Source organism: Hypanus sabinus, chromosome 21 (genome assembly GCF_030144855.1).
Source record: "Hypanus sabinus isolate sHypSab1 chromosome 21, sHypSab1.hap1, whole genome shotgun sequence".
Classification (NCBI taxonomy): domain Eukaryota; kingdom Metazoa; phylum Chordata; class Chondrichthyes; order Myliobatiformes; family Dasyatidae; genus Hypanus; species Hypanus sabinus.
The window spans coordinates 67,286,143-67,305,783 of record NC_082726.1 but is presented as its reverse complement, the minus strand read 5'-3'; the positions used below and the strand labels follow the sequence as shown (position 1 = coordinate 67,305,783).

The window sequence follows — 19,641 nt, the reverse complement described above, 5'->3', positions numbered from 1 at the left end:
ACTGGAGCAGTCAGAGGTGACCCACGTGGTTCACAGGGGGATTTACAAACTCCTTACAGATGGTGCTGGAATTGAACTCCGGGAACTCCTGCATTGAAATAGCATCAGTCTAACCGCTATGCTACAGTTGTGTCCAAAATTGAGGACTGGTCAAAGAGTTTATTTCCAAACCGTTAACCTGCTGTCTCCTTAAGATCCAAACTGATGCACCAGTCACAATTATTATTAATTTTCCCAATGTTAGTAATACCTTTATCGTTCCAAACTGGATTTACAGGTCTGTTCCCTGGAATTTCCACAGAGGCAACAACAAGGGATCTTTTATCAGATAATCCTGGGCAGCTTTCCCAGGGGAACTTCCAAACTCTGAGCAGTGAAGCAGTCACACAGACCTGTGGTGGATTTCACCTTCTCATCTATTGTAAGATAGTTCTCATGATTAAGTGACAGAAGGAATATTTGTAGAAAACTTTGGTTTTGAGCCAACTCTTTCAGGAAGTCATGTGATTATCCACCCACTTACATTCAGCTCTATTTACCTTTCTCTTCCTCACACACACACACACACACACACACTGATAAGCTTCTTAAGGAGGTAAAGCTCTCAACCGGCTGGAGCACCTGAAGGGCAGACATCTTCAGAAAGGTCAGTCCCAGCCACATTACAGTCTATCACAAACAGGAGAAAATCTGCAGATTAATTACAGTCTATCAAATTGTTTATGTTAAACTGGGAATACTTGGCATGCAGCTAAAATATAAACTGACCCGACTGTAGTTGTAGCATGATCTGTACTTGTCAGTCGGGTCTGTACTTCGTGGGAGTGATCTTTCATTTGTAAAGGACACTGGAAGTCATTTAAGTTCTGGAACATAACACTGTTTATGGAGGTTGAAAGTTCTGAATGTTACATCTGCCAAGTAATGGTATCTGCAGAACAAGCTTTCTGAAAGCACAATGAATGTTGCAAAAAGAGTTTGATGTTTTCTTTTTAAAAAAGAGCTCTAGTTAGACGCAGCAACATGGCAAGGCGAGGAGTACTTTAGTACCAATCTGAACAAATGTTAACCCACCCTCAAACAGCAGTCCCTGATTTCGCCTGACGCCTGTTCTGGCCCAGCCTATTCTGAACACAACTCCCAACACGTCCACTTCTGTTCCCTTTTCAAGTCCCCCTTCATGAAGTCTGCATTTGGCCCACTGATTCACTCAGCAGGTTCCTGTACATGCTGGTCAGGCAGCCTCTGTAGTGCCAGAGTCATAAATGCCCTTTGGCCCAACTTATCCATGCCAACTGTGTTGCCCAGTGAGAGGGCAAAGTCCAAAGGAACAACACACACAACTCAGCAGGTAGCATCTATGGAGGGGAATGAACAGTTGATGTATTGGGTTGAGACCCTTCATCAGGACTGGGAAGAAAGTGAAATAAATCCCAGAATAAGTTGGGGGGGTGGGGGAAAGAGACTCTAGTCCCTTTTCCACAGACTCTCAAACACTCCAGCTCCCCCACTGCTAGGCCCTGGTCTCAAGGCTGTCCATCAGTGAGCTGTCGAAACCCAGTCATAAGTATCTGTAGGACCTTCCCGGTTGAGCCATGTGCTCCAGTGCTGGAACAGCATGCAAGGGTGGGGTGACCTTCACGTTGATTTCTGCAATGACACCAAGTGGAGGTGCTGACTGTGCAGAACATGTGGTGGAACAAGGCACAAGACCTACAAGACCATTAGATACAAGCTGAATGGCCTAATTGCTGCTCCAGCATTCCATCAGGGCTAATTTATTATCCCTCTCAACCCCATTCTCCTGCCTGCTCCTGTAACCTTTGACACTCTGACTAATCAAGACCTATCAACCTCTACACCTGTCTATGGATATGAATTCTGCAGACTATGAAAGAGGGACTGAGATCATATATACTGCAGAGAGGTTATCTAGATCCCACTGTCCTCCTCCAGCTCCCAAGAAAAACCTCAAAACCAAAGTTTGTTTCTCCCTCAATTTCTTAGTCACCAAAGCAACTTGGAAAATCTGTGGTATTTCAACTCATGTTTATTATTATGTTCTTCAGTCAAACAGTTGGAGATGAATTTCAGATTGCAGATACTTGCTCAGATTGCATCTCTGTTTCTGCTCCTACACACGTGTACAGGTGAGTGGTGATGTCTGAAATTCCTTCACTAGCTGCTTATAAAGATAAACTTTACTGGCCACATGTTCATCAAGATATATATGTGCCTTTTGTTTGGTGATGTGCTAGTTTGCCACAAGTCACCATACATCACATTCTGGCACTAACATAACATGCCCACACTTACTAACGTCCTAATCTGCATGTCTTCGGAATGCGCGAGCACCCACACGATCACAGGAGAATGTACAAACTCCTTACAGACAACAGTGGGAATTGAACCCCAATCATCCGATCGCCGGTGCTGTAACGGCATTACACTATCCTACCGTGCAATGAAGTCTATTACAGTTGGTAGTGATCTGGCATGAGAAGTGAACACGGTAGTGTTGCAGTTAGCGCAACGCTATTACAGCTAAGGACATGCAGTTCAGAGTTCAATTCCTGCATTCTTTATAAGAAGTTTGTACATTATTCCTGAGAGTATGTGTGTTTCCTCTGGATGCTCCGGTTCCCTCCCACAGTCGCAAGGTGTAGGTTAATCGGTCACTGTGATTAGGCTAGGGTTAAATAGGTGGGTTGCTGGGTGTTGTGGCTGCTTGGGCCAGAAGGATCTGTTCCGTTCTGCATCTCTACAAATAAATAAAATATTCAGCCAGTTTTGTGAACCAATTGTAAAATAATCTTTAATCTCTATTCTTGCCAAGTTGAGGCATCAGGAGTACCTGGATTCAGATGCCTTTGTCCTGTATCTGTTAAAGCTGTACATCCAAAGATCATAAAGGACTTCCACATAATTCCAAAGTCACCTTACTGCACCAAAACTGAAGTTATGTAAGTACCACAGGTGTTGGCATCAGTTTGCAATCTAACTCATACAGTGCAAAGCCCTGTGACATTGCTCACACTTGTCCCTCAGCTTACATCACCATACATCACCTTACACCCGCTCATTCGATGTTTCTGAAAAACTTTGAATCTCTGTATATTAGTGTCCACTTTCAAGACAGGGCAGAGCACCAGCATCCAGGACACCTTCAAAAGGAGAGGCGTCAAAAGAGGCAGCATTCATCACCTGGGATGTGCCCTCTGCTCGTTGAAGAGGGACAGGAGCCAGAAGACACACACTCACCTTCTTCCCCTCCACCATCAGATTTATGAATGGGCAGTTAATCCATCGATATTATCTCTATATTTTCCCTCTTGTTTTGCACCAATTATTTGATTTAAAAATATATAATTTTTTTTTATTGTCATTTATAGTTTTTATTATGTACTGCAGCCACAGAACAGCAAAGTCACATTTATCAGTGATATTAAACCTGATTCTGATTTTAAAGATGTACTGGTTAAAAGGGTCACATGGGTGTAATTGTGGGCTCGTTTGCCCAGAAGGGCCTGTTATCTTGCTGTATCTCTGAATAGCATTTTATTTACCAAATCTTGGCAATGTTTCAGAGAGTGGGAGTGGGTGTGACAATTTCCATTCTGAAATAGGACATGGGTTGCCAGCAACCGCACAATGCTTCACAACGACCACCATTGAGCTGGGCGTGACTGAATAACTTACAGCTGTCGGGACACGTTACCAGGAGGCCCAGGCATACCAAAACGTTCCCACGATTTGTTCTGTCCTTATTCCCACCACGGGATCAGAATCAGAATCACATTTATTATCAGTGACATAGGTCATGAAAATTGTTATCTTGCAGCAGCAGTTTAATGCATTAACATTAGTGTGAATTACAATAACTATATGTATACAATAAATAAACAGTGCTCACAAGGAAACCTCACAGAGGAGAGGGCAAATCCTGGAGTGGAGGGCCGTGGCCAGAGGAGAGGGCAAATCCTGGAGTGGAGGGCCGTGGCCAGAGGAGAGGGCAAATCCTGGAGTGGAGGGCCGTGGCCAGAGGAGAGGGGAATCCTGGAGTGGGGGACCGTGGCCAGAGGAGAGGGGAATCCTGGAGTGGAGGGCTGTGGCCAGAGGAGAGGGAAATCCTGGAGTGGAGGGCCATGGCCAGAGGAGAGGGGAATCCTGGAGTGGAGGGCCGTGGCCAGAGGAGAGGGGAATCCTGGAGTGGAGGGCCGTGGCCAGAGGAGAGGGGAATCCTGGAGTGGAGGGCCGTGGCCAGAGGAGAGAGGAATCCTGGAGTGGAGGGCCGTGGCCAGAGGAGAGAGTGAATCCTGGAGTGGAGGGCCGTGGCCAGAGGAGAGGGGAATCCTGGAGTGGAGGGCCGTGGCCAGAGGAGAGGGGAATCCTGGAGTGGAGGGCCGTGGCCAGAGGAGAGGGGAATCCTGGACTGGAGGGCCGTGGCCAGAGGAGAGGGGAATCCTGGACTGGAGGGCCGTGGCCAGAGGAGAGGGGAACCCTGGAGTGGAGGACCGTGGCCAGAGGAGAGGGGAATCCTGGAGTGGAGGGCCGTGGCCAGAGGAGAGGGGAATCCTGGAGTGGAGGGCCGTGGCCGCAGGAGAGGGGTATCCTGGAGTGGAGGACCGTGGCCAGAGGAGAGGGGAATCCTGGAGTGGAGGACCGTGGCCAGAGGAGAGGGGAATCCTGGAGTGGAGGGCCGTGGCCGGAGGAGAGAGTGAATCCTGGAGTGGAGGGCCGTGGCCAGAGGAGAGGGGTATCCTGGAGTGGAGGGCCGTGGCCGGAGGAGAGAGTGAATCCTGGAGTGGAGGGCCGTGGCCAGAGGAGAGGGGTATCCTGGAGTGGAGGGCCGTGGCCGGAGGAGAGAGTGAATCCTGGAGTGGAGTGCCGTGGCCAGATGAAGCCTGAAGACAGCTGCTGCAGGGAGAGAAACAGGAAATCACAGGGCTATGGAGTGGTGAGAGGGGAAAGGGGCTGGAAGTTGGTTCTTGTTTCTTCTCCTCCATATATACTGGCAGTCAGTTACAGAGGGCCTGCAGATGGATTGAACTGTTCTCACCCAGGAAAGCCCGAACACACACCCAGGACATGCCACGGTGAAACCAGGTTACCTTATCTCTAACCCCAACCCTGATGTGACACTGCTGGTATCAAACAATCAGTCTCTGCCGTTCTTCTGGGTTCATCAGATGGAGAGGGAGAGGTTGCTACTTGGGCAACGGTTTGCTCTCCATACCACAGTTCCCAGTCTTGCGTATCTAGACAGCTAGGACGCAATATCTGTGGTCAACTCTGACCGATGGGGCCCTCACCTCACCAGCTTACCACTCGTGGTTCTGGATGTTCAAAGTGAGTTAGTGTGAAATCCAACCCTCTCTCAATGGAATCCCCCTCCTCTCACCAGTCATAGGGAAATCAAAACAGAAACATAGAAAACCTACAGCACAACACAGGCCCTTCGGCCCACAATGCTGTGTTGAACATGTACTTACTTCAGAAATTACTAGGCTTACCCATAGCCCTCAATTTTTTTAAGCTCCATGAACCTTTCCAGGCGTCTCTTAAAAGATCCTATTGTATCCGCCTCCACCACCGCTGCCGGCAGCCCATTCCACACACTCACCACTCTCTGCGTAAAAAACTTACCCCTGACATCTCCTCTGTACCTACTTCCAAGCACCTTCAAACTGTGCCCTCTTGTGTTAGCCATTTCAGCACTGGGAAAAAGCCTCTGATTATCCACACAAACAATGCCTCTCATCATCTTGTATACCTCTATCAGGTCACTTCTCATCCTCTGTCACTCCGAGGAGAAAAGGCCAAGTTCACTCAACCTATCTCATAAGGCTAGCTCCCCAATCCAGGCAACCTCCTTGTAAATCTCCTCTGCACCCTTTCTTTGGCTTCCACATCCTTCCTGTAGTGAGGTGACCAGAACTGAGCACAGTACTCCAAGTGAGGTCTGACCAGGGTCCTATTACCTGCAACATTACCTCTCGTCTCCTAAACTCAATCCCACGATTGATGAAGGCCAATACACCTTAACCACAGAGTCAACCTGCACAGCAGCTTGAAAAATCTCCGCTCTTAACCTCTGCAGCGAAAGGGATTCAAGTTCAGCTATCTGGTTGGTGCAAAGATTTCTCCTAATTGTACTGCACAGTAGAGTCTCATCGAGCCAAGGATTGACCAGGGAAAGTGAACTCCTGGTCAATGATTGGAAAACGGGAAATTCTCTCTGAAAATACAGAAGTAATTGTTAGTCAGTTTATTATTGAAACACATACTGAGGTGCAGGGAAAATCTTGTCAGATCACTACACGGTGCAATGAGGTACAACAAAGCAAAGCAATCACAATGCAGAATGAAGTGTAACATCCACAGACAGCACGGAGTACAGGGAAACAAGATGGAAGACCATAATGAAATAGATAGTCAAGTCAAGAGAGCATCTTATCCTACCAGAATCCATTCAACAGCAAGATGAAGCTACCCTTGAGCCTGGTAGTGAGGCTTTTGGATTTTTTGCCCAATGGGGGGGGGGATGCTGGAGAAGAGAGAACGGCCATAGTGGGTGGAGTCTTTGATTACGTTAGCTGCTTTACCGAAGCAGTGATATGCTGGAGAGAGTCTGTGGAGGGAAGGTTGGTTCCCATGATGTGCTGTCTCCACCACTCTCTGCAGTTTCTTGGGGTCGATGCATTCAACCTAAACAAATAGACTGAATAATTCAAAGCTGGTAGGCCAAACGTGGGTCTTACATGGTTCACACGACACTGTTTTTGCACTGCCAACACGACGACATTGTTTTGCTATCCCGTTATGTCACATCCACAATCATTAAACTACAACTTCTTCTGCAGATTAACTGTGAGTTCCAACAACACAGAAATGGATGTCTGTCTGCAGGCTGGTGGGAAGCAAAGCCTCCGGCTGCAGAGCTGTTGGGAAAGGTGAGTACAAAACGTTTCCTGAAAAGAACCCTTAGGGGCACTCAAAGCAGGAGAGATGAGCTGCTCTTGTCGCAGTCCACCTTCTTTTAGCAAAATGAGTTGCATAATTCAGGGTAGAGTCTAAATCAAGGCACCTCTCAATCCAACTGGATCAAGGCAAAGCTAAAATAGAGAAACTCAGCAGGTCAGGATGCTTGAACAGAGAGGAATAAAGAGCAAACTCCAGAACTGAAAGGAACGGGGGGGAAGAAGCCAGCATAAGGAGGTGGGGGCAGGGAGGAGTACAAGCTCAAAGGTGGCGGGTAAAACCAGGTGAGGGGAAAGATGGATGGGAGGGGGCCGGGGGAATGCAGTAATGGGGAAGTGGTAGGTGAAAAATGTAAAGGGCTAAAGAAGAAGGAATCTGATAGGAGAGGAGAGTGGACCATGTGAGAAAGAGGAGGGGGCACCATAGGTGATTGGCAGGTGAGAAGAGGCAAGTGGGGAGACAGAATGGGGAATGAAATGGAGAGGATGGGGAGCGGAGAGAAATTACCGGAAATCAGAGAGATCGATGGTCACAATGTCAGGTTGAAGGTTATGAGGTTTTGCTTCTCCAACCTGAGACCAACCTCATGTGGCAATTTGTGTCAGACTGGTGTGTGTTTCCTATGAATGGGGAGGCTACAAGTTGACCAGGGACTAAGTGCTATAATGATTTGATGGACTGGATATGGATAAGTTATTAATGAAGAGCAGGTCACAGAGGGGAAGGACTCTGTGATACAGAAATGGCCTCTCTTTGGTCAAGGAGCAGAAAACAGACAGCTGGAGGAGCTCAGCAGGTTGAGCAGTACCTGTGGAATTGTTAGTGTCCCAGCTGTACCTGTGGAATTGTCAGTGTCCCAGCTGTACCTGTGGAATTGTCAGTGTCCCAGCTGTACCTGTGGAATTGTCAGTGTCCCAGCTGTACTTGTGGAATTGTCAGTGTCCCAGCTGTACCTGTTGAATTGTCAGTGTCCCAGCTGTACCTGCGGAATTGTCAGTGTCCCAGCTGTACCTGTGGAATTGTCAGTGTCCCAGCTGTACCTGCGGAATTGTCAGTGTCCCAGCTGTACCTGCGGAATTGTCAGTGTCCCAGCTGTACCTGCGGAATTGTCAGTGTCCCAGCTGTACCTGCGGAATTGTCAGTGTCCGAGCTGTATCTGTGGAATTGTCAGTGTCCCAGCTGTACTGTGGAATTGTCAGTGTCCCAGCTGTACCTGCGGAATTGTCAGTGTCCGAGTTGTACTGTGGAATTGTCAGTGTCCCAGCTGTACTGTGGAATTGTCAGTGTCCGAGCTGTACCTGCGGAATTGTCAGTGTCCGAGCTGTACCTGTGGAATTGTCAGTGTCCGAGCTGTACTGCGGAATTGGCATTGTTTTGAGTCTACTTAAGTTAAAGATAAGCTTTATTTGTCATATGTACATCAAAATATACAGCAAAATGTGTTGTTTGCATTAACAACCAACACGAGGGTGTGCTGGGGACAGCCCGCAGTGTTACTGACAACACAGCATGCTCACAAATACTCATCCGAACCATCATGTGGGAGGAAACTGGAATATTGGGGAAAATCCATGTGGTCACAAGAAGAACATACCAACTCCTTACAGACAGCGGAACCTGGAGCCCTGAGCATTTTATCAGATTCAGATTTATCTTGTGTACGTAGAAACATGCAGTGAAATGTGTTGTTTGTGTTAACACAACACAGGGGATGTTGGAGACAGCCTACAGATGTTCCCACACATTCCGGCACGAATATAGCGTGCCCACCGTGTTCAGCAGAACAACACAGATCACAACAAGCAACAAAACAACAACAGCAAAACAAGCCCCTTTCTTACCTCCCCACCAAAAAAAAGACTAAAGACACAGACAGGCCTCCAGCCCTAGGACAGGTCACCCCTGGGCCCCCATTCACCAGTCCCCGGCCTGAACATGCAGATAACAGGCCTCCAGCCCCAGGACAGGCCACCCCTGGGCCCCCATTCACCAGTCCCCGGCCTGAACGTGCAAATAACGCCTCCAGCCCCAGGATGGGCCACCCCTGGGCCCCCATTCACTAGTCCCTGGCCTGAACGTGCGAATAACAGGCCTCCAGCCCCAGGACAGACCACCCCTGGGGCCCCATTCACCAGTCCCTGGCCTGAACATGCAGATAACAGGCCTCCAGCCCCAGGACAGGCCACCCCTGGGCCCCCATTCACCAGTCCCTGGCCTGAACGTGTGAATAACAGGCCTCCAGTCCCAGGACAGGCCACCCCTGGGCCTCCATTCACCAGTCCCTGGCCTGAACATGCAAATAACAGGCCTCCAGCCCAGGACAGGCCACCCCTTGGCCCCCATTCACCAGTCCCCGGCCTGAACGTGCAAATAACAGGCCTCCAGCCCCAGGACAGGCCACCCCTGGGCCCCCATTCACCAGTCCCTGGCCTGAACGTGCAAATAACAGGCCTCCAGCCTAGGACAAGCCACCCCTGGGCCCCCATTTACCAGTCCCTGGCCTGAACGTGCGAATAACAGGCCTCCAGTCCCAGGACAGGCCACCCCTGGGCCCCCATTCACCAGTCCCTGGCCTGAACGTGCGAATAACAGGCCTCCAGCCCCAGGATGGGCCACCCCTGGGCCCCCATTCACCAGTCCCTGGCCTGAACGTGCAAATAACAGGCCTCCAGCCCAGGACAGGCCACCCCTGGGCCCCCATTCACCAGTCCCTGGCCTGAACGTGCGAATAACAGGCCTCCAACTTCCAAGTTCAAAGCCTGAAGAAAATTTACTATCAAAGTATGTCCAGAAATGCAACCATATACTACACTGAGATTAATCGTCTTGCAGGCATTTACTGGAAAATAAAGGAATATGTTAGAATTTACAAAATAAATACGATACTTAAATACCCCTGAGATTCAAAGTATTCAATATCAAGTATTGAGTACAGGAGATGGGATAGTTATGTTGATTTTGTATAAAACATTCTGAGGCCCAATTGTGGGTAGTTTTGGTCACCTACCTACAAAAAAGATGTAAATAAGGTTGAAAAAGTACAAAGAAAATTTATAAGGATGCTGTTTGGTCTGGAGCAACTGACTTTGTCCCTTGGAATATAGATTAAGGGGAGATTTGACAGAGAGATACAAAATTATGAGGGGTATAGATAGGGTTAACGCAAGCAGGTTTTATCCACTGAAGTTAGGTAGGACTACAACCTGAGGTCATGGGTCAAGGTTGAAAGGTGAAAAGTTTAAGGGGAATATGACGGGGAAACTTCTTCACTTAGAGGGGTGAGAGAGCATGGAATGAGCTGCCAACACAGTGGTGCATCTGAGCTAGATTTTAATGTTTAAGAGAATGTTTGGATAGGTACTTGGATAGTAGAGATATGGAGAAAGTGGTCCCAGTTCTGGTTGATGGGACTAGGCAGTTTAAATGGTTTGGCATGGACTAGATGAGCTGAAGGGCCTGTTTCTGTGCTGTAATTTTCTATGACTCATAAGGACTGACAAACGAACGATGTGTAAAAGACAAATTGTGTAGATAATAAAGAAGTAACTAAATAATACCGAGTACATGATCTGCAGAGCCCTTCCGCTCGGACTGCAGCCTCTAAGCAAGAGGAACCATTTCCCATGCCAGCTAATTCACACCATGAAAACCTATGTGTGCATCTTTGAAGGTGCAGACAACGAAAGCGTTAGCAGAACAAGTTTCTGAAACGGATGTTTATGGCTCAAGTTCAGACTTCAACCTTTCGTAAAGTAAATACTGTCGAAAGATATGGCAGGTGCAGCAACACCTGCTTTTCCAGGAAATGAGTGGAACGAGTGAACGATTGACAAAATCAGCAGGTTTCTAATCTCAGCTTGGGTGAGTACTGGAGACTCAGAGCAATTGAAGTGACCCCAGCCAGTTCAGATTGGCAAAAACATCTCTTCTACAACCTCCACCACCACAGGAATGTGAGCATAGACTCGTTCTCTACTCGCTTTACACCTATGACTGTGTGGCTAAGCACCACTGCCATATGAAAGTTTGTTGATGATACCACTGTTCTGGGCTGTATCAAAGGTAGTGATGTATCAGCAGAAAGCAGGGAGATTGAAAACTTGGCTGAGTGGTGTCATTAACAACCACCTCTCACTCAATGTCAATAAGACCAAGGAACTGATTGTAGACCAGGAGAGGGAAACCAGAGGTCCATGAACCAGTACTCATTGGGGCATCAGAGGAGGGGAGGGTCAGTAACTTTAAATTTCTGGGTGTCACTATCTCAGAGGACCTGTCCTGGACCCATCTTATAAAAATAATTGCAAAGAAAGCACAACAGTGTCTCTACTTCCTCAGGAGTCTGTGGGGATTTGGCACATCATTGAAAATTTTGGCAAACTTCTATCGATGTGTGGTGGAATGTATGCTGACTGTCTGCATTACGGCCTGGTGTGGGAACACCAATGCTTTTGAGCAGACAATCCTACAAAAGGTAGTGGATTCGGCCCAGTACATCATGGGTAAAACCCTTCCATCCATGAAGCACATCTACATGAATCACTGATGTAGAAAAGCTGCATCCCTCATCAAAGATCCTCACCACCCAGGCCATCCCCTTTCCAGCTGCTGCCATCAGGTAGAGGGTACAAGAGCCTCAGGACTCACACCACCAGGATCAGGAACGATTACTACCCCTGAACCATCAGGACTCACACCACCAGGATCAGGAACGATTACTAACCCTGAACCATCAGGACTCACACCACCAGGATCAGGAACGATTACTACCCCTGAACCATCAGGACTCACACCACCAGGATCAGGAACGATTACTACCCCTGAACCATCAGGACTCACACCACCAGGATCAGGAACGATTACTAACCCTGAACCATCAGGACTCACACCACCAGGATCAGGAACGATTACTACACCTGAACCATCAGGACTCACACCACCAGGATCAGGAACGATTACTACACCTGAACCACCAGGACTCACACCACCAGGATCAGGAACGATTACTACCCCTGAACCATCAGGACTCACACCACCAGGATCAGGAATGATTACTACCCCTGAACCATCAGGACTCACACCACCAGGATCAGGAACGATTACTAACCCTGAACCATCAGGACTCACACCACCAGGATCAGGAACGATTACTACCCCTGAACCATCAGGACTCACACCACCAGGATCAGGAACGATTACTACCCCTGAACCATCAGGACTCACACCACCAGGATCAGGAATGATTACTACCCCTGAACCATCAGGACTCACACCACCAGGATCAGGAACGATTACTACCCCTGAACCATCAGGACTCACACCACCAGGATCAGGAACGATTACTACCCCTGAACCATCAGGGCTCACACCACCAGGATCAGGAACGATTACTACCCCTGAACCATCAGGCTCCTGAACAAAAGGGATAACTACACTCAGTCTATTTCTAGTGTTCCCACAACTGATGGTCTCACTTTAAGAACTCTTTAACACTGTTTATATTTGTATTTCCACAGTTTGTTGTTCATTGATCCTGTTTACAGTTACTATTCTGTAGATTTGCTGCATGTGCCCACAGGAAAAGAATCTCAGGATTGTATGTGGTGACATGTATGTACTCTGATATTACTTCGAACTTTGAATTACTTGCTTTGGCCTCTAGCAATAGTGTGGGCAATGGGAAAAGGAGGAAGAAGTAGAGGTTGCTTCTTAAATGTTGACATTCAACTCCCAGACCAGCTTAAACCACACCACCAGGTTCAGGAACAGTTAATACTCTCAACCATCAGACTTCTGAATCAGAGGGCATAACTTCACTCGTCCCAACGCTGAACTGTTCCAACAGTTCATGGACTCACTTTCAGAATGTCTTCATCTCATGTTGTTAATATTTATTATTTATATAATATTATTTATATTTTTGTATTTACAAATTGGTCGTTTGTCCCTCTTGTTATGTGCAGTCTTTCACTGATTCTACTGTGCTTCTTGTATTTACTGCCAATACCCGCAAGGAGATAAACATCAGGATTGTACATGTTGACCTGAGATGTACTTTGATAATAAATTTACTCTGAAACCACAGCCCATGAGAAAAAGCATAAACTGAAGTGGTAGTGGTATTCATAATCACAACAGCATTACCTACAGTCAGATAAACAAAAGTGGCAGAACCAGTTTCTCAGGTGGTGGTGAAGAATACTTTCATTGTCTTGCAGCAAAGTAATGATAACAACTTATTTACAGAGCACCTTTCATACAGACATCGTAGTCCAATGTGCTTTACAACGGGATAAAGAGCAAACATAAAATAAATAAAAAATATAAATATGAAAATTAAAGACAAAATTACTTTATTTCAAATTGAGGTTAAATAAATAGGTTTTGAGGTGGTGCTTAAAAGTGAGTCTGAATCCCTGATAGTTTTAGGTATTGAATTCCAGTTTAGACGTACGAGGAATGCATGGATATAATTTTAGTCTCCACTGACACCACTGCATCCTCTGCCACTCATCCTCTGATATCAGGTATTAGTGCCCACAGGGGCACTGATGCTGGCTAAGCACGCAGAGCGAGCGCAGCAATGGTTAGTCGACACGTGATACAACATGGCTGGAACTAATGAATCCTCAGCCACGTGGTGTTCAAAGCCAGAACCTCAGACAGTATGAATCCGGCCACTGTGGAGTCGGTGCTTTTGCTATTGGTACACCAGAGGGCAAACAAAGGGGGTGGTGCAGACTGAACTACCTCAGCTCCAGCACTTCCAAAACAGTGCTGGGTGGGGAGATGGCGCACCAGGCCCAGCTGTACGATTTCACCGGTCTCGTGGTAACCACACCCCTGGCTCTGCTGAATTTCACTTCAGATCTCACTGCAGGATTTTATCCCAGGCCTGACCGTGGTGCCACACAGTATGGTGGCATGGTAGAGCAGAGGATCACAACACTTCACAGCTCATCAGCTGTAAGATTGGGGTTCAATTCCCAGCACTGTCTGTAAGGAGTTTTTACGATCTCCCCACAACCACAAGTTTCCTCCTGGTGCTCCAATTTCCTCCCACATTCCAAAGGCATACAGGCGAGGGTTGGTGAGTTGTGGAAATCTGGCTACACTTGCAGGATACCACTACCACAATCCTCACTGATTTGATTTGAGGAAAATTACGCATTTCACTGTATGTTTTGATGTACATGCGGCAAATACAGCGAATCTAATTTTTTTTGCACTATTTCTGTTCTCCTTACTCCTTTCCTCTGTACTCTTAACTGATGCTATGTTCCTGAGAAGCTACATTAAACTCTACAGCAGGGCTCTACCCAACCTGCAGCACAGACCAAGCGTTGACTAACACCGCCACCGTGTGGACAGAAGGAAGACTGCATCTTGTACCCCAGATGTCACGGATTGGGATTGAGGATGGTGATTGTTGCCACAAATGGAAGATGCTGTGAGCTCGGGGTGGGCCACTCAGGGCAAGGACAAGGGGTGTCAGTAGGGAGGGCAGTGAGAGAACTTAAGATGGTGCAGATTAAAAGAATTTGAATTTGTTTAAATCTTACATCCACCCTACAACGTGAGGGAGTAAAAATATGTGTTATGACTCTGTCACAATGTACAGACGTGGATTTATAGGTCTAATAGCTTGTAGAAAGAAGCTGTCCTGTAGCCTATTGGTCCTGGCTTTAATGCTGCGGTACCATTTGCCAGACTGAAACAGTTTGTGGTTGGGGTGACTGGTGATCCAGCCAGTCAGGATGCTCTCAATGGTGCCCTTGTAGAAGGTCTTGAGGATTTGGGAACTCATGCCAAACTTCTTCAGTCACCCAAGATGGAAGAGATGCTGTTGGGCTTTTGTTTGCAGTCCAGGTGAGGTCATCGGTGATGTGTATACCGAGGAACTACACACACTCTTACCTGCAGACCCATTGATGTTGATCAGGGTGAGCCTGTCTCCATTCCTCCTGTATTCCACAATCAGCTCTCTAGGCATCCAGGGAGAGGTTGTTATCCTGGCACCACTGTGTCAGGCTGTCTCATCATCACTAGAAATACAGCTGATCAAAGTCATGTCATCTGTGAATTTGATCAGCAGATTGGAGCTGTGTGTGGTAGCACAGTCGTGGGTGTAAAGGGAGTAGGGGAGGGGACTTGGAACACAACCCTGGAGGGGGGACATCTGTGTTGAAGGTCAGAGGGGCAGGGGTTGGCGATCCAATAGGACAACTAGATTCCAGCTGCACAAGGGGGGGGGTGCAGGCTGAGGTCTCTGAGCTTCCTGTTAAGTCTGGAGTGAATTATGGTGTTGAACTGTAGTCCAGGAACAGCACTCTAACGTATGTACTCCGCTCCTCCAGGTGAGTGAGGATGGTGCGTAGTGCTGTGGCTATGGAATCATCGATAGACTGGTTCCATCGGTAGGCAAATTGTAGAGGATCCAGTGTGGGTGGTAGCTTGCTACTGATGTAGTCTTTAACCAGCCTCTCAAAGCATTTGCTTATAATTGAGGTGAGTGTGACAGGGAGCCAGTAGTTCAGGCATGCTACCTGATCATCAAGAGGTGAAGATATGGCAACACAGCCCACCAAATATTGAAAAGTCTTGATAGAGTGGATGTGGAGAGGATGTTTCCTATCATGGGGGAGTCTAGGACCAGAGGGCACAGCCCTGGAATAGAGGGACGTCCATTTAAAACAGAGATGAGGTGGAACTTCTTCAGTCAGAGTGTGGTGAATCTGTGGAATTCATTGCCACAGGCAGCTGTAGAGGCCAAGTCATTGGTATATTTAAAGTGGAGCTGGATAGGTTCTTGATTAGTCAGGGTGTCAAAGGTTACGGGAGAAAGCAGGAGAATGGGGTTGAGAGGGATAATAAATCAGACATGATGGAATGGTAATGCATACTCAATGGGCTGAATGGCCTAATTCAGCTCTCGTGTCTAATAGTCAGAGGAAATAATAAAAATAAGAACCATCTTTTTACTCGGAGGAGTCCCTGACGTTGCCATGCTCTACTGTCCAGCCCCAACCAGCGAGCATAGAGCTAAGAAAGACAGAAACAGGCCTTTCAGCCCATTTGGTCAATGCTGACCAGGAATGCAATCTAACCTAATCCCATTTGCCTGTGCTTGACCTAAATCCTCCAAATGATAGTGATGTAATATGATAGAGGTGTTCAGGAGGCTTTTAGATGGGCACATGAATTTGCAAGGATTATGTGCAGGCAGATGGAATTAGATTAATCTGGCATCTTGTTTAGCAAGACACAATGTGCCATAGATCCTGTTCCTATGTGGTGCTGTATGTGAACCCTTTCTATCCACGTACCTGTCCAAATATTGTTAAAATGTTGAGTTTGCATCTGCCTCAACAACCTCCTCTGGCAGCTTGCTCCATATTAAGGGGCGAAGGCAGGAGAATGGCATTTGAGGGGCAATAAAGCAGCCATGATGGAGCAGACTTGATGGGCTGAATGGCCTAATTCTGCTCCTGTGACTCAGGCTCTTACATAGATAATCATGTCTGAAATCAGGGTTGGCCAGACTGAGTTACCTTCCCTAGAGAAAACAGTGAAGTGGCATTGAATTGATCATTAATATTTAATTACAGATCTAATCGCTTAGATCTAAATTCCCAGGGGCCATGGTGAGATTTAAAATTGTGATCTGACACTGGCAGTGATAGGGCAATCAGTGGTTACTATTTGAAACAGCTCCCTTTCACACCGGGACTCGTGGTGGGGGGTGGGGGGGGTCACTTTGAAAGACTCCTCACCTCATGTTTTCAGTATTTATTATTTCTGTTTTCTCTCTTCCCTTCAGTATTTGCACAGTTTCTGTCCTTTGCCCATTGTTTGTCCATCCTGTTGGGCGCAGCCTTTCATTGTTGTATTGTGTTTACTGAATCTCAGAGTTGTAAACGGTGACACACTGATAATAAATGTAAAGGTGTGGTTCTGTGACATCCACTGAACTACAGCATGGGAGACTCAGGCGAGTGAGATCCCGGACAATGCTGGAGCGAGACTGTTAGTTGTAACTAACAATACACATAGTTCATATCCAAGGTTATGCAGCACATCGGGTCCTGATGAAGGGTCTCAGCCCAAAACACCGAGTGTTTATTCCTCTCCAAAGATGCTGCCTGACCTCCATGTTATTCTGGATGAATATTACTTTTCCCTTGTGCCACGTCAATGTGGTGAATGATCTGTATCGATGCCATGCAAGAAAGAAAGTTTCTTTTTCCCTGTACCCTGGTGTACTTTCAAACTACAAGGTACATGTCACCAGATACAACTCTCAGATTCATTTTCTTTCAGGCATACTCAATAAATCATAATAGAATCAAAGTAAGACTGTATCAACCAATTTTAACAGACCAGAGAGAGAGAGAGAAACAAGTTAGTCAGGGTGGAAGAAAGTGAATTGTTCTGACAGAGTGAAGTCAGGTAGCTGGATTTAACTCCTTTAGTTTGTAATTAGTTGTTGATGTAGTTCTGAAATCCCAGGTTAAGAGTGAAAAGAGAAAGGAATGGCAGGTGGCTATGGACAGGGATAAAGAGCACACTATCTAAACACAAGAGCTTCTGCAGATGCTGGAAATCCAGAGCAACACACAGAAAATGCTGGAGGAGCTCAACGGGTCAGGCAGCAGAAAGCACAGACAGGAAGACTCCCCGAGTAGGAGTGTGATGGGGAACTGAAGTGACAATGTTAGCCAGTTACATGCGCAGGTGCTCACTAAACAAATTCCCAGTCTGGTATCTCCAGTGCAGAGACCACAAAACCAAATGCAGTCCCTTGGTTGGAAGATGTACAAGTGAATTATTGCTTCATCCAGATCAGGGATTTTTGCCATGGACTAATACCATTAAGCAAGGGGTCCATGGAACCCAGGTTGGAAGCCCCTGTCCCTGAATGGAGGGAAGAGGACGAAGGAGATACATGATTGATGAGTGAAGACTAATTCACATCTGTCTCTTTCAAAAGGTTTGCAGACCTAAACCAGAGGCTGATTCTCTTTTCACAGATGCTGCCAGGTTTTTCCTCAGTATTTTCTGTTTTTTTTATATCAACTTTCCAATTTCTGCTACCTTTGCTTAGATTTTTACTCAGTGTGGATTATACAGCTTGCAGTTTACCAGACTGAGTTTCTGCTCTTTCACAGAATTCAGAATGATCCAAAGAAGAAGAACAAGTGCATTCGGAGACTATCAAGAAAGGGGCGCAGGAAGAAGGGACGCAGAAGCAGAGCTACGCAGCCGACGCACAAGCCAATGTAACTCCCTTTTCCCATCACATGAATTACTCCTCTCCAATACGTGTGATGGGTTGTTCATGCAAGAAGGCCTTCCTAATCCTGACTGCATCCTCAATGCTCACAAAGCAGTGAAAACAGCGTTAGCCTTTGATAACTAAACCATTCATATCTACTTGGCTCCACATTAGCTTCAGAAAAGAGTCTATGAAGCTAACCAAGATAGGAACCATCCTTCACCTTGGTGAATGAGACAGTGTGTGTACAAACTACCCACCAGCCCAAGTTCCAAATAGGTAAAATACTTCAGACGAGAGATCCTGCAGATGCTGGAAATCTTGAGCAAAACACGAGTGCTGGAGGAATTCAGCAGCTCAGGAAAGGAACAAACAGTTGACTTTCTGGCCGAGACCTTCCATCGGATCCCGATAAAGTCTCAATCTGAAATGTCAACAGTTTATTCATTTCCACAGATGCTGCCTGACCTGCTGATTTCTTCCAGCATTTTGTGCGTGTTCCTCAAAATATTTTAGACATGATTCTTAAGGAAACAATGCGTGTGATGGAACTGTGGCATTGTTCACACCATTTTTAGATTGTACACATAGACAAATGGAATTAGTACAGATAAAATAAATTCTTATTCACCGTTGCCTGCACTTCTCAGTGTCTCAGAAAAGCAGCCAGTATAATCAAAGTCCCCACTTAGCCCAGGCTTTCTCCATCCTGACTTGAATTACAGGCTGACCTCTTCCCAACACCACTCTGAAATGGCCACCAAACAGGCGTTTGCAGTGGTTGTCTCCAAACTTTTCTATATCATGAAGAACAACAGGCCAAAGAATTGTGGTAAAGTCTGTCAACTACAGCAATCAAACACCACAGAGAGCGGTTCTGCAGAGTTCCACCTGTAGCCTCGACGGGATCGTGTAACCCAACACACAAATACTTAGCCAAACACATACAATTACAGAATATTCATCTTTCATAGTGATTTTGTATCACAAGTATGATGCTTTTGTAATATGAAAATATAATTAGTTTAATAAATAACTGATTCAAAGAAAGGTGCAACTGCTTTTGATGTATTAGATTACAAGTGAATTAAATTAGGAGTTTATGGTCATGATACATACCTGTAAGGTGGTAAAGAAATGTTTGTCATTCAAAACAGTCACCTCAGATACAACATTGACCTCTCCCACCCCACCCCCTACTGCAGGTCCAGAGGTCTGTTCTGGAGTTGCAGTACCTCCATGCATATGTGTGCCTTTGCGTAGGGTAGGGAAGAAGGGGGCTTGTTTTGCTGATGTCTTTTGAAGCTTGTTGTGTTCTATAACACAGTGGGCATTCTATGAGGCAACACTTGCGGGCTGCCCCCAGCACGTCCTTAGGTTGTGCT

At 46.7% G+C, this 19,641-nt stretch overlaps 1 protein-coding gene across 1 annotated transcript; it reads left to right on the top strand.

Moving 5' to 3' along the window:
- Nucleotides 1–506: 506 nt before the first annotated feature.
- On the top strand, nt 507–19,300 carry LOC132379160 (alveolar macrophage chemotactic factor 2-like). The gene is made up of 5 exons (XM_059946799.1): nt 507–646; nt 2,070–2,150; nt 2,837–2,963; nt 6,864–6,953; nt 18,150–19,300. The coding sequence occupies exons 2-5, from the start codon at nt 2,084–2,086 to the stop codon at nt 18,262–18,264; spliced, it is 399 nt and encodes a 132-aa protein (XP_059802782.1). The 5' UTR covers nt 507–646; nt 2,070–2,083; the 3' UTR covers nt 18,265–19,300.
- Nucleotides 19,301–19,641: the final 341 nt, after the last annotated feature.